The sequence below is a fragment of the Octopus bimaculoides genome, chromosome 3, assembly GCF_046866305.1.
Source record: "Octopus bimaculoides isolate indiv1 chromosome 3, ASM4686630v1, whole genome shotgun sequence".
Taxonomy (NCBI): Eukaryota; Metazoa; Mollusca; class Cephalopoda; order Octopoda; family Octopodidae; genus Octopus; species Octopus bimaculoides.
In genome coordinates, this window is record NC_142930.1 from 133,545,418 (window position 1) to 133,560,413 (window position 14,996).

The 14,996-nt window shown below is 40.6% G+C and overlaps 1 protein-coding gene across 1 annotated transcript in view; it reads left to right on the plus strand.

The window, feature by feature from the left end:
• LOC106876246 (tyrosine-protein kinase CSK) overlaps positions 1-14,996 on the plus strand; it is a 58,002-nt gene that overhangs the window by 18,127 nt on the left and 24,879 nt on the right. The window contains exon 3 of the mRNA XM_089349689.1: positions 14,467-14,617. Within this exon, the coding sequence (XP_089205815.1) occupies positions 14,467-14,617 (151 nt within the window). The remainder of the gene's footprint in view (positions 1-14,466; positions 14,618-14,996) is intronic.

A 14,996-nucleotide genomic window follows, 5' to 3' on the forward strand; every position in this document is an offset into this window, starting at 1 on the left:
GCTATATATAAATGAGAAACCCATTCTAAATTATCTAGCTGACGTACTACGACGAAATACCCAAGATGCAGATAAGATAGAGATTTTTATTTATTTACGGCCTCAAACATCTCAATACCTTGCGCTTTCTTGTTTCTCTCCATGAAATTCAATTGAATTCAGTTGTTGTCTTAAATTCATGCTTATTCATTTTCTAAGCTTCCTAAATTCATGCTACGTTATATTCTAATCACCCAGAATTCATTGCTCTTTTAAAAAAATTACGATTTATGCATTGTTGTCTCTCAAATATTTAAAATCTACAATTAAGAGCCCTCTCTACTCGCTGGCGGTACCTACCCACCACCACTACCCATTTTCCTTTATTCAAAAATTCTTATCGCTCCTTAAAATTATGGCTTTTAAGTGTTGATTTCTCAGCCCAAGAATTACAGCGTGATGTGCTGCTTGACTGGTCCCCCCTCTCCCTCTCTCTCTCTCTCTCTCTCTTTATATATATATATGATGATGATGATGATGATCTTTTCTCCCGCCATGCCTCTGTCTACCCCTCCATCCTCTCTCTCCCCCTTCGTAGTTTTTCCTTTAAGGTCTTCAGGTTCTGGCTATATATAAATGAGAAACCCATTCTAAATTATCTAGCTGACGTACTACGACGAAATACCCAAGATGCAGATAAGATAGAGATTTTTATTTATTTACGGCCTCAAACATCTCAATACCTTGCGCTTTCTTGTTTCTCTCCATGAAATTCAATTGAATTCAGTTGTTGTCTTAAATTCATGCTTATTCATTTTCTAAGCTTCCTAAATTCATGCTACGTTATATTCTAATCACCCAGAATTCATTGCTCTTTTAAAAAAATTACGATTTATGCATTGTTGTCTCTCAAATATTTAAAATCTACAATTAAGAGCCCTCTCTACTCGCTGGCGGTACCTACCCACCACCACTACCCATTTTCCTTTATTCAAAAATTCTTATCGCTCCTTAAAATTATGGCTTTTAAGTGTTGATTTCTCAGCCCAAGAATTACAGCGTGATGTGCTGCTTGACTGGTCCCCCCTCTCCCTCTCTCTCTCTCTCTCTCTCTTTATATATATATATGATGATGATGATGATCTTTTCTCCCGCCATGCCTCTGTCTACCCCTCCATCCTCTCTCTCCCCCTTCGTAGTTTTTCCTTTAAGGTCTTCAGGTTCTGGCTATATATAAATGAGAAACCCATTCTAAATTATCTAGCTGACGTACTACGACGAAATACCCAAGATGCAGATAAGATAGAGATTTTTATTTATTTACGGCCTCAAACATCTCAATACCTTGCGCTTTCTTGTTTCTCTCCATGAAATTCAATTGAATTCAGTTGTTGTCTTAAATTCATGCTTATTCATTTTCTAAGCTTCCTAAATTCATGCTACGTTATATTCTAATCACCCAGAATTCATTGCTCTTTTAAAAAAATTACGATTTATGCATTGTTGTCTCTCAAATATTTAAAATCTACAATTAAGAGCCCTCTCTACTCGCTGGCGGTACCTACCCACCACCACTACCCATTTTCCTTTATTCAAAAATTCTTATCGCTCCTTAAAATTATGGCTTTTAAGTGTTGATTTCTCAGCCCAAGAATTACAGCGTGATGTGCTGCTTGACTGGTCCCCCCTCTCCCTCTCTCTCTCTCTCTCTCTCTTTATATATATATATGATGATGATGATGATGATCTTTTCTCCCGCCATGCCTCTGTCTACCCCTCCATCCTCTCTCTCCCCCTTCGTAGTTTTTCCTTTAAGGTCTTCAGGTTCTGGCTATATATAAATGAGAAACCCATTCTAAATTATCTAGCTGACGTACTACGACGAAATACCCAAGATGCAGATAAGATAGAGATTTTTATTTATTTACGGCCTCAAACATCTCAATACCTTGCGCTTTCTTGTTTCTCTCCATGAAATTCAATTGAATTCAGTTGTTGTCTTAAATTCATGCTTATTCATTTTCTAAGCTTCCTAAATTCATGCTACGTTATATTCTAATCACCCAGAATTCATTGCTCTTTTAAAAAAATTACGATTTATGCATTGTTGTCTCTCAAATATTTAAAATCTACAATTAAGAGCCCTCTCTACTCGCTGGCGGTACCTACCCACCACCACTACCCATTTTCCTTTATTCAAAAATTCTTATCGCTCCTTAAAATTATGGCTTTTAAGTGTTGATTTCTCAGCCCAAGAATTACAGCGTGATGTGCTGCTTGACTGGTCCCCCCTCTCCCTCTCTCTCTCTCTCTCTCTCTTTATATATATATATGATGATGATGATGATCTTTTCTCCCGCCATGCCTCTGTCTACCCCTCCATCCTCTCTCTCCCCCTTCGTAGTTTTTCCTTTAAGGTCTTCAGGTTCTGGCTATATATAAATGAGAAACCCATTCTAAATTATCTAGCTGACGTACTACGACGAAATACCCAAGATGCAGATAAGATAGAGATTTTTATTTATTTACGGCCTCAAACATCTCAATACCTTGCGCTTTCTTGTTTCTCTCCATGAAATTCAATTGAATTCAGTTGTTGTCTTAAATTCATGCTTATTCATTTTCTAAGCTTCCTAAATTCATGCTACGTTATATTCTAATCACCCAGAATTCATTGCTCTTTTAAAAAAATTACGATTTATGCATTGTTGTCTCTCAAATATTTAAAATCTACAATTAAGAGCCCTCTCTACTCGCTGGCGGTACCTACCCACCACCACTACCCATTTTCCTTTATTCAAAAATTCTTATCGCTCCTTAAAATTATGGCTTTTAAGTGTTGATTTCTCAGCCCAAGAATTACAGCGTGATGTGCTGCTTGACTGGTCCCCCCTCTCCCTCTCTCTCTCTCTCTCTCTCTTTATATATATATATGATGATGATGATGATGATCTTTTCTCCCGCCATGCCTCTGTCTACCCCTCCATCCTCTCTCTCCCCCTTCGTAGTTTTTCCTTTAAGGTCTTCAGGTTCTGGCTATATATAAATGAGAAACCCATTCTAAATTATCTAGCTGACGTACTACGACGAAATACCCAAGATGCAGATAAGATAGAGATTTTTATTTATTTACGGCCTCAAACATCTCAATACCTTGCGCTTTCTTGTTTCTCTCCATGAAATTCAATTGAATTCAGTTGTTGTCTTAAATTCATGCTTATTCATTTTCTAAGTTTCCTAAATTCATGCTACGTTATATTCTAATCACCCAGAATTCATTGCTCTTTTAAAAAAATTACGATTTATGCATTGTTGTCTCTCAAATATTTAAAATCTACAATTAAGAGCCCTCTCTACTCGCTGGCGGTACCTACCCACCACCACTACCCATTTTCCTTTATTCAAAAATTCTTATCGCTCCTTAAAATTATGGCTTTTAAGTGTTGATTTCTCAGCCCAAGAATTACAGCGTGATGTGCTGCTTGACTGGTCCCCCCTCTCCCTCTCTCTCTCTCTCTCTCTCTTTATATATATATATGATGATGATGATGATCTTTTCTCCCGCCATGCCTCTGTCTACCCCTCCATCCTCTCTCTCCCCCTTCGTAGTTTTTCCTTTAAGGTCTTCAGGTTCTGGCTATATATAAATGAGAAACCCATTCTAAATTATCTAGCTGACGTACTACGACGAAATACCCAAGATGCAGATAAGATAGAGATTTTTATTTATTTACGGCCTCAAACATCTCAATACCTTGCGCTTTCTTGTTTCTCTCCATGAAATTCAATTGAATTCAGTTGTTGTCTTAAATTCATGCTTATTCATTTTCTAAGCTTCCTAAATTCATGCTACGTTATATTCTAATCACCCAGAATTCATTGCTCTTTTAAAAAAATTACGATTTATGCATTGTTGTCTCTCAAATATTTAAAATCTACAATTAAGAGCCCTCTCTACTCGCTGGCGGTACCTACCCACCACCACTACCCATTTTCCTTTATTCAAAAATTCTTATCGCTCCTTAAAATTATGGCTTTTAAGTGTTGATTTCTCAGCCCAAGAATTACAGCGTGATGTGCTGCTTGACTGGTCCCCCCTCTCCCTCTCTCTCTCTCTCTCTCTCTTTATATATATATATGATGATGATGATGATCTTTTCTCCCGCCATGCCTCTGTCTACCCCTCCATCCTCTCTCTCCCCCTTCGTAGTTTTTCCTTTAAGGTCTTCAGGTTCTGGCTATATATAAATGAGAAACCCATTCTAAATTATCTAGCTGACGTACTACGACGAAATACCCAAGATGCAGATAAGATAGAGATTTTTATTTATTTACGGCCTCAAACATCTCAATACCTTGCGCTTTCTTGTTTCTCTCCATGAAATTCAATTGAATTCAGTTGTTGTCTTAAATTCATGCTTATTCATTTTCTAAGCTTCCTAAATTCATGCTACGTTATATTCTAATCACCCAGAATTCATTGCTCTTTTAAAAAAATTACGATTTATGCATTGTTGTCTCTCAAATATTTAAAATCTACAATTAAGAGCCCTCTCTACTCGAGGTCTTCAGGTTCTGGCTATATATAAATGAGAAACCCATTCTAAATTATCTAGCTGACGTACTACGACGAAATACCCAAGATGCAGATAAGATAGAGATTTTTATTTATTTACGGCCTCAAACATCTCAATACCTTGCGCTTTCTTGTTTCTCTCCATGAAATTCAATTGAATTCAGTTGTTGTCTTAAATTCATGCTTATTCATTTTCTAAGCTTCCTAAATTCATGCTACGTTATATTCTAATCACCCAGAATTCATTGCTCTTTTAAAAAAATTACGATTTATGCATTGTTGTCTCTCAAATATTTAAAATCTACAATTAAGAGCCCTCTCTACTCGCTGGCGGTAACCCGCCCTCCCACCCCCTCCACCGGAAGTTCATTCGTCTGTCATTCCTCTGTCATCCCACCCCCTCCACCGGAAGTTTCATTCCTCTGTCATCCCACCCCCTCCACCGGAAGTTCATTCCTCTGCCATCCCACCCCCTCCACCGGAAGTTCATTCCTCTGTCATCCCACCCCCTCCACCGGAAGTTCATTCCTCTGTCATCCCACCCCCTCCACCGGAAGTTCATTCCTCTGTCATCCCACCCCCTCCACCGGAAGTTCATTCCTCTGTCATCCCACCCCCTCCACCGGAAGTTCATTCCTCTGTCATCGCACCCCCTCCACCGGAAGTTCATTCCTCTGCCATCCCACCCCCTCCACCGGAAGTTCATTCCTCTGTCATCCCGCCCCCTCCACCGGAAGTTCATTCCTCTGTCATCCCACCCCCTCCACCGGAAGTTCATTCCTCTGTCATCCCACCCCTCCACCGGAAGTTCATTCCTCTGTCATCCCACCCCCTCCACCGGAAGTTCATTCCTCTGTCATCCCACCCCTCCACCGGAAGTTCATTCCTCTGTCATCCCACCCCCTCCACCGGAAGTTCATTCCTCTGTCATCCCACCCCCTCCACCGGAAGTTCATTCCTCTGTCATCCCGCCCCCTCCACCGGAAGTTCATCCCTTTGTCATCCTGTCAACCTCGGCTGTCTCCCGGAACCCATCTAGTGGCCTTGGCCATCCTCTCCCCTACCTTTGGGTAGCGCATTAAGGTTGAGAAATGTTTGCAGGTTGTAGGTAATGTTTTGCTTATGAATTCTTCCAATTGCAAGTTTTCTTTTCAGGTACACGACACTGCTTTTCCTCTTCCCAGGCTACAGGCCCACACCCCCAACACCCATACTGTTAGGATTGGCACTCTCAACGTCGGCACGCTGAAAGGTAGATCTGGTGAAATTGTTGAGATGCTTGAACGGAGATGCGTAGATATGTGCTGCATCCAGGAAGTAAGATGGAGAGGAGGTTCTGCAAGGTTCCTCACAGGCAAAGAACACAGGTACAAGATTTTCTGGGCAGGGAACACTGACGGGGTCGGGGGCGTAGGAATACTTCTAGCGGAGAAATGGGTGGATAAGGTAATCGAGGTCGTTAGAGTAAGTGACAGAGTACTTAAGATCAGACTAGTGCTTCATCATAGATTAGCTACTGTCATCTCAGCCTATGCACCTCAACCTGGGCTACCAGATGGTCTGAAAGACCAATTCTATGACACCCTCTTGCAAACTACCTCGTCGACGAGTGACAGGGACCTTCTCTTTGTGGCTGGAGACTTCAACGGTCATGTCGGACGTCGTGCTGGGGGCTTCCATGGCATACATGGAGGCTATGGCTTCGGTTCCCGCAACGAGGAGGGAACCAGACTGCTGGAGTTCTGTGATGCAACCAATCTTATAGTCTGCAATACCAACTTCAGGAAACCTGCCAGTCACCTAGTCACCTACCGCTCCGGCAGACACTCTAGCCAAATCGACTACATCCTCGCCAGAAATAGGGAAAGAGGGCGGCTTATAAATGCCAAAACCTACCCTGGCGAAGAATGTACCCCACAACATAGATTAGTAGTTAGCGACTTTGGGATCAAGGCAAAATGGGTGCCCAGAATTAGACAGGCTTGGAGAAGAAGGGTGTGGAAGCTTAAAGACCCTGCAAACGGACAGAGACTTAGAGACAAGTTACTTGAAGCATTTAACGAAATAGAAGGGGATATAGCATCATACAACGTGGAAGACAATTGGAGATTTCTGCGGGACAACCTGTTGAAAGCCACCGACCAGATTTGTGGGTGGTGTAAGGTCCCCTCCCAACCCAGAGTAACGTGGTGGTGGAACAAGGAGGTAGACAGGGCTATTAGACAAAAGAAACAAGCTTGGAAGGACTGGAAGAACGGTGGTAGCAGGGAATTGTACCAATGTGCCAGAAGGGAGGCTAGGCGACAGGTTTATTTAGCCAGAGGGGAAGCAGATAAGGAAAGATTTGCCAATGTTCTGCGCCGTGAGGACCAAAGACTCGAGGTATTTCGGGTTGCAAGACAGTGTAGGAGAGAGAATAGTGATGTTGTAGGAGAGAAATGTGTTCGCATGGATGATGGTACGCTTGCATTAAATGAGGATGCAAAGAAAGAGGTCTGGAGATGCCACTACGATAGATTGCTTAATAAAGAGAATGAATGGGAGAAAGAGAGCCTGCCTTATGTCGACCCAATAGAGGGACCAGCTATCCGAGTTGATAGTACCAGGGTAGATAAAGCAATTAAGAGTATGAAGACCGGGAAAGCCCCCGGCCCATCAGGAATCACTGCAGAGATGCTCAAAATATCTGGCAGTGTTGGCTATAGCCTAGTCACCCGTATTACGAACCAGGTGATACACGAAGGAGTCATACCCTATGACTGGTGTAGCAGCATCATAGTCAACTGCTACAAAGGTAAAGGGGACGCTTTAGATACAAATAATTACAGAGGCATCAAGCTGTTAGATCAGGTTATGAAAGTTACAGAGAGGGTCATAGCCCAACTAATTAGGGAGCGAATCAATTTAGATGAGATGCAGTTTGGGTTCGTGCCAGGTAAAAGCACTACTGATGCCTTATTTCTAGTGAGACAGTTGCAAGAGAAATACCTAGCCAAGGATAAACCTCTGTACCTGGCTTTCGTTGACATGGAGAAAGCCTTTGACAGGGTCCCCCGATCCCTTATCTGGTGGTCAATGAGGAAACTTGGGATAGAAGAATGGCTAGTGAGAGCTGTGCGAGCCATGTACAGAGATGCGGCCAGTAAGGTGAGGGTTGGAAATGAGTACAGCAATGAATTCCGGGTAGAGGTAGGGGTCCACCAAGGTTCCGTCCTCAGCCCCCTATTATTTACCATAGTCCTCCAGGCAATCACAGAGGAGTTCAAGACAGGTTGCCCCTGGGAGCTCCTCTATGCTGATGACCTTGCCCTAATTGCGGAGTCACTATCAGAACTAGAGGAGAAGTTTCAGGTGTGGAAGCAAGGTCTAGAATTGAAGGGCCTTAGAGTCAACCTAGCTAAAACCAAAATCCTAATAAGTAGGAAGGTAGATAAAACACAAACCCCTTCAGGTAGATGGCCCTGCTCAGTATGTAGAAAAGGAGTAGGTAGTAACTCTATAAGATGTACCCGGTGCAAGCTATGGACACATAAGAGGTGCAGCAACATCAAAGGCAGGTTAACTAGCAAGTTAGTTTTTGTTTGTGGCAGATGTTCAGGTGCAATAAAGACTGCAAACAAACAGGAAACAACTTCTATCTCATTCCAGGGTGAAAAACTAGAGGTAGTCGATAGCTTCCGCTATCTGGGCGACCAAGTTAGTAGTGGGGGTGGGTGCGCTGAAAGTGTAGCTGCTAGAATAAGAATAGCCTGGGCAAAGTTTAGAGAGCTCTTACCCCTGCTGGCGACAAAGGGACTCTCACTCAGAGTAAAAGGCAGACTGTATGACGCATGCGTACGAACAACCATGCTACATGGCAGTGAAACATGGGCTGTAACTGCTGAGGACATACGTAAGCTCGCAAGGAATGAAGCCAGTATGCTCCGTTGGATGTGTAATGTCAATGTGAATACCCGTCAGAGTGTAAGTATCTTGAGAGAAAAGCTGAACATTAGAAGCATCAGTTGTGGCGTGCAAGAGAGACGATTGCGCTGGTATGGACATGTGGTGAGAATGGAGGAGGATAGCTGCGTGAAAAAGTGCCACACCCTAACAGTTGAGGGAACCCGTGGAAGAGGTAGGCCCAGGAAGACCTGGGCTGAGGTGGTGAGGCAAGACCTTCGTACATTGGGCCTCACCGAGGCGATGACTACGGACCGAGACCTTTGGAAATGGGCTGTGCGTGAGAAGACCCGGCAAGCCAAGTAAGATCGTTGCCAGTGCCCCTGGACTGGTTCTTGTGCGGGTGGCACATGAGATGCACCATTTTGAGCGTGGCCGTTGCCAGTACCGCCTGACTGGCTCCTGTAGGATTTTCGAGCGAGATCGTTGCCAGTGCCCCTGGACTGGCTTGTGCGGGTGGCACATAAAAGACACCATTTCGAGCGTGGCCGTTTTCGTGCGGGTGACACGTAAAAGCACCCACTACACTCTCTGAGTGGTTGGCGTTAGGAAGGGCATCCAGCTGTAGAAACTCTGCCAAATCAGACTGGAGCCTGGTGTTGCCATCCGGTTTCACCAGTCCTCAGTCAAATCGTCCAACCCATGCTAGCATGGAAAGCGGACGTTAAACGATGATGATGATGATGATGATGATATGTATATATATATATATATATATAATGTATATATATATATATATATGTATATATATATATATATATAATGTATATATATATATATATATGTATATATATATATATATAATGTATATATATATATATATATGTATATATATATATATATAATGTATATATATATATATATATGTATATATATATATATATAATGTATATATATATATATATATGTATATATATATATATATATAATGTATATATATATATATATATAATGTATATATATATATATATATATGTATATATATATATATATATATGTATATATATATATATAATGTATATATATATATATATATATGTATATATATATATATAATGTATATATATATATATATATATAATGTATATATATATATATATATGTATATATAGAGTTATTAATATTTCTAAGTCTCTCTAAAGGAGACTACGACAGCGGTACTGGAAATTAATGGTTATCGCCAAGCCAACATGGCAGTCCCAAAATTAGGACGAAAGCTGCCGTGAATTAGCTCCAAGAAGCCATCGCCTCTAGCTAGCTATGTGACACACGAAACCTGTGTCCTTTATAACCTTCGAACAGGGGAGGTCAGCAGTGTCCCCCTGCTGGTTTGGCATCTGCAGACGAGTTTCAGGGTGTTGCCCCTTGTCAATGCAGAGCAGCCAAGCCCTAGTCAGGCGGCGCTGCTGACTATCTGTTCGAAAGTTATTTATCTAATTTCAGTGGAATCTATCCACTGGTTTTCAGAAATAGAGTTATTAATATTTCTAAGTCTCTCTAAAGGAGACTACGACAGCGGTACTGGAAATTAATAGTTATCGCCAAGCCAACATGGCAGTCCCAAAATTAGGACGAAAGCTCCCGTGAATGAGCTCCAAGTTTCCTCATTGACCACCAGATAAGGGATCGGGGGACCCTGTCAAAGGCTTTCTCCATGTCAACGAAAGCCAGGTACAGAGGTTTATCCTTAGCTAGGTATTTCTCCTGCAACTGTCTCACTAGAAATAAGGCATCAGTAGTGCTTTTACCTGGCACGAACCCAAACTGCATCTCATCTAAATTGATTCGCTCCCTAATTAGTTGGGCTATGACCCTCTCTGTAACTTTCATAACCTGATCTAACAGCTTGATGCCTCTGTAATTATTTGTATCTAAAGTGTCACCTTTACCTTTGTAGCAGTTGACTATGATGCTGCTATACCAGTCATTGGATATGACTCCTTCGTGTATCACCTGGTTCGTAATACGGGTGACTAGGCTATAGCCAACACTGCCAGATATTTTGAGCATCTCTGCAGTGATTCCTGATAGGCCGGGGGCTTTCCCGGTCTTCATACTCTTAATTGCTTTATCTACCCTGGTACTATCAACTCGGATAGCTGGTCCCTCTATTGGGTCGACATACGGCAAGCTCTCTTTCTCCCATTCATTCTCTTTATTAAGCAATCTATCGTAGTGGCATCTCCAGACCTCTTTCTTTGCATCCTCATTTAATGCAAGCGTACCATCATCCATGCGAACACATTTCTCTCCGACAACATCACTATTCTCTCTCCTACACTGTCTTGCAACACGAAATACCTCGAGTCTTTGGTCCTCACGGCGCAGAACATTGGCAAATCTTTCCTTATCTGCTTCCCCTCTGGCTAAATAAACCTGTCGCCTAGCCTCCCTTCTGGCACATTGGTACAATTCCCTGCTACCACCGTTCTTCCAGTCCTTCCAAGCCTGTTTCTTTTGTCTAATAGCCCTGTCTACCTCCTTGTTCCACCACCATGTTACTCTGGGTCGGGAGGGGACCTTACACCACCCACAAATCTGGTCGGTGGCTTTCAACAGGTTGTCCCGCAGAAATCTCCAATTGTCTTCCACGTTGTATGATGCTATATCCCCTTCTATTTCGTTAAATGCTTCAAGTAACTTGTCTCTAAGTCTCTGTCCGTTTGCAGAGTCTTTAAGCTTCCACACCCTTCTCCTCCAAGCCTGTCTAATTCTGGGCACCCATTTTGCCTTGATCCCAAAGTCGCTAACTACTAATCTATGTTGTGGGGTACATTCTTCGCCAGGGTAGGTTTTGGCATTTATAAGCCGCCCTCTTTCCCTATTTCTGGCGAGGATGTAGTCGATTTGGCTAGAGTGTCTGCCGGAGCGGTAGGTGACTAGGTGACTGGCAGGTTTCCTGAAGTTGGTATTGCAGACCATAAGATCGGTTGCATCACAGAACTCCAGCAGTCTGGTTCCCTCCTCGTTGCAGGAACCGAAGCCATAGCCTCCATGTATGCCATGGAAGCCTCCAGCACGACGTCCGACATGACCGTTGAAGTCTCCAGCCACAAAGAGAAGATCCCTATCACTCGTCGACGAGGTAGTTTGCAAGAGGGTGTCATAGAATTGGTCTTTCAGACCATCTGGTAGCCCCGGTTGAGGTGCATAGGCTGAGATGACAGTAGCTAATCTATGATGAAGCACTAGTCTGATCTTAAGTACTCTGTCACTTACTCTAACGACCTCGATTACCTTATCCACCCATTTCTCCGCTAGAAGTATTCCTACGCCATATATATATATATATATATATATATATATATATATAATCTATATATATATATATATATATATATATATATATATATATATATATATATATATATATATATATATATATAATGTATATATATATATATATATATATATGAATGGAAAAATCTAACATAGAATGGAAAAATCTAACATAGAATGGAAAAATCTAAGAGACTTACAACAGGACAAAAGCCTTACTATCAAAGAAGCTGACAAAGGTAGTACTGTAGTCCTAATGAACACAGATTTTTACAAACACCTAGCACTCTCCTTACTAAACGATAACTCCTTCTATGAAACTATCACCAACTATAAACAACAAAAAACTCTCAAAAACCTCACCACCTTTATACTCCAGCAAGGTCAAGGACTCACGGACAAAGAAAAAGATTACATCACTAATTTCAAATGCAAGCCCAGCCTCTTCTATGGCCTCCCTAAAATCCATAAGAACAAATCCATCACTGAAGCTTGCAAACTCTCCTCTGAAATCTACATCAACATCAAGGCACCGGAAGATTTAAAACTAAGACCCATTATAGCAGGCACCTCCTGCGAAACACATCGCTTAAGCAATTTCTTGGACATTCTTTTGAAACCTTTCCTAAGCCACATCAAAAGTTACATCAGAGATGATCTTGACATGCTCAATCACCTCCCGAAAACAACAAACGAGGAGTCACTCTTGGTGTCTTTTGACGTGGTCAACCTTTATACAAATATCCCTCATGAATATGCGATTGAGGCAATTAAATTCTGGCTGCACAAACACCCAGAAACATTTCCTAATCGCATCAACACAACTTTCATCATAGAATCACTTAAGTTCATTCTGACCAACAATTACTTCCTATTTGCAGACACATACTTTCGCCAAAAATGTGGTATCGCGATGGGTACTAAAGCTGCACCAGTCCTTGCGAACCTCATAATGGGTTTTTTTGAATTAACACTATATGAAACCTCACGTCAGAAATTTGGACACCTTTTCCACATCTTTTTAATGGATAACTGGAAAAGATATTTGGATGATTGTTTCATCATATGGAATGAACCCTATGAAAAACTTCTAGAATTCAAATCCATTCTTAATAACATACATCCCAACATTCAATTCACTATGGAATTCAGCAAACATCATCTCCCTTTTCTTGATCTCTTAATCATAAAAACACCTAATAACCAAATCACAACCGACATCTACCACAAACCTACAGACTCACAACAATACCTCCTTTTTAGCTCATGCCACCCAAAACACACCAAGATAAATATCCCCTTTAATTTAGCTAAAAGAATTTGCACCATTGTCTCTGACCCTACCACTCGAGAAACACGCTTACAAGATCTCAAAAAAACACTGTTACAACGCCAATATCCCTCCACACTCATAGATCTTGGAATAAAACGTGCCAAGGAACTTGACAAAAACCTAACCCTAACCAACATAATAACACACCCAACCCCAAAATACTTCCATACATCTCCACCCATAACCCCAATAACATCGAAGCATTCACCACAATTAAACAAAACCTCCCCTTACTCACCACAGACCCGAAAATGAACAATATCATTAATACACACAAAGTCCTTAAATGCAAAAGGCAACACAAATCTTTGAAAACATTATTAACCAATTCCAAACTACATACACCACTTCCACCCCCATCAGTTAAAAAATGTGCATGCCCTAATTGTGGCACCTGCCCTTACCTACTTGAAGGCTCTGAATTTACCTTCAAACGAGGAACAAAGTTTAAAATTAAAACCAATTTCTCTTGTTCCTCGAGTAACCTCATTTATGTCCTTACTTGCGCAGGTTGCCAAAACTTCTATATCGGACAGACGAGCCTCCCATTACGTAGAAGAGTAGCTGTCCATAAGGAACAAATAAACCTCCCTCAATACCGCCAAATTCCACTCAGTGGCCACATAGACTCTTGCGCCAGAAACAAAATCCCTAAATTCATTATATTCCCTTTCTATCAATGTAAAGACAGAATCTCCACACAAGAAAGAATCAACAAGGAGAATCTTTTCATAGAGAAATTCCAACCATTTCTTAACACACACACCCCTCAGTGACCTTATTTCTCTATGAACAGACACAAACTTCCTGTTTTGAAAAAAAGAGTTCATAACTCTAACTAAAAACACTTGTCTCCCCTTACACACACTTCCTGTTTTGACACCACATTTCCTGCTTAACACAAACTTTTAACCCTTTTTTTAAACCTAACAAAACTCAACTCTCATGCATCCTTATTTTTCCTACCAATTTATACATGAACTACTATTGAACTACAAAAGCTCAAAGACAATATAATGTATGAGTATATTTATTTTTTTTATATATTATTGTTTTATATATTATTTTCTTCATTTTGTACTTTTTTGTACTTCTTTGTAAAAAAACATTTTCATTCTCCTTCTTGATAATTTGCTTCATCGCAATGAAAACCGGTTAGAAAAAATCTTAATTAAATTATGCTCCCAGTTCAGCATTCTGGCTTTTTTACATTTTCCTATATATATATATATATATATATATATATATATAATGTATGTGTGTGTATATATATTGATGTTAAGATATTAAGTTGTTAAATACCTTGAATTCTACATAACCTTCTACTTACCTTTTTTTTTGTTTTTTATCATTTTAGTATTATACCCACACTTTACATTTGAACATTTGTCTCTCTCATCCTGTTTGTGACACTAATTCTTTAAGATCAAATTTGAAAGACCTTGGCTACATACTGAATCCTGCTGCAATTGAGTTGAAGGAGCTTCTTGGCAAAGGAGAGTTTAGTGGTAAGTATTAGATTTATTGGGTTGGTGCATAATTATTGTGGCTTTTTTGCAACAAATTTTATTCAACAAAAACAATAACAATCTTTAACAAAAAACATCTTTAAATGATGGTTTGACCATCTGGTGAGCAAATGGGGAGCAGTAATTGAAGTAGATGGTGAATATGCTCTGGAATAATCATTTAAAGATGTTTTTGTTACATGTTATTTTTTTTTTGTTGAATAAAATTTGTTGAAAAAATGCTGCAATAATTATGCACCAACCCAATAGTATTCCTAAGGAGAAAGGTGGTGAGTTGGCAGAGTCGTTAGCTCGCTGAGCTAAACATTTAGTGGCATTTTGTCTATCTGAGTTCAAATTCTGCCGCAGTCAACTTTGC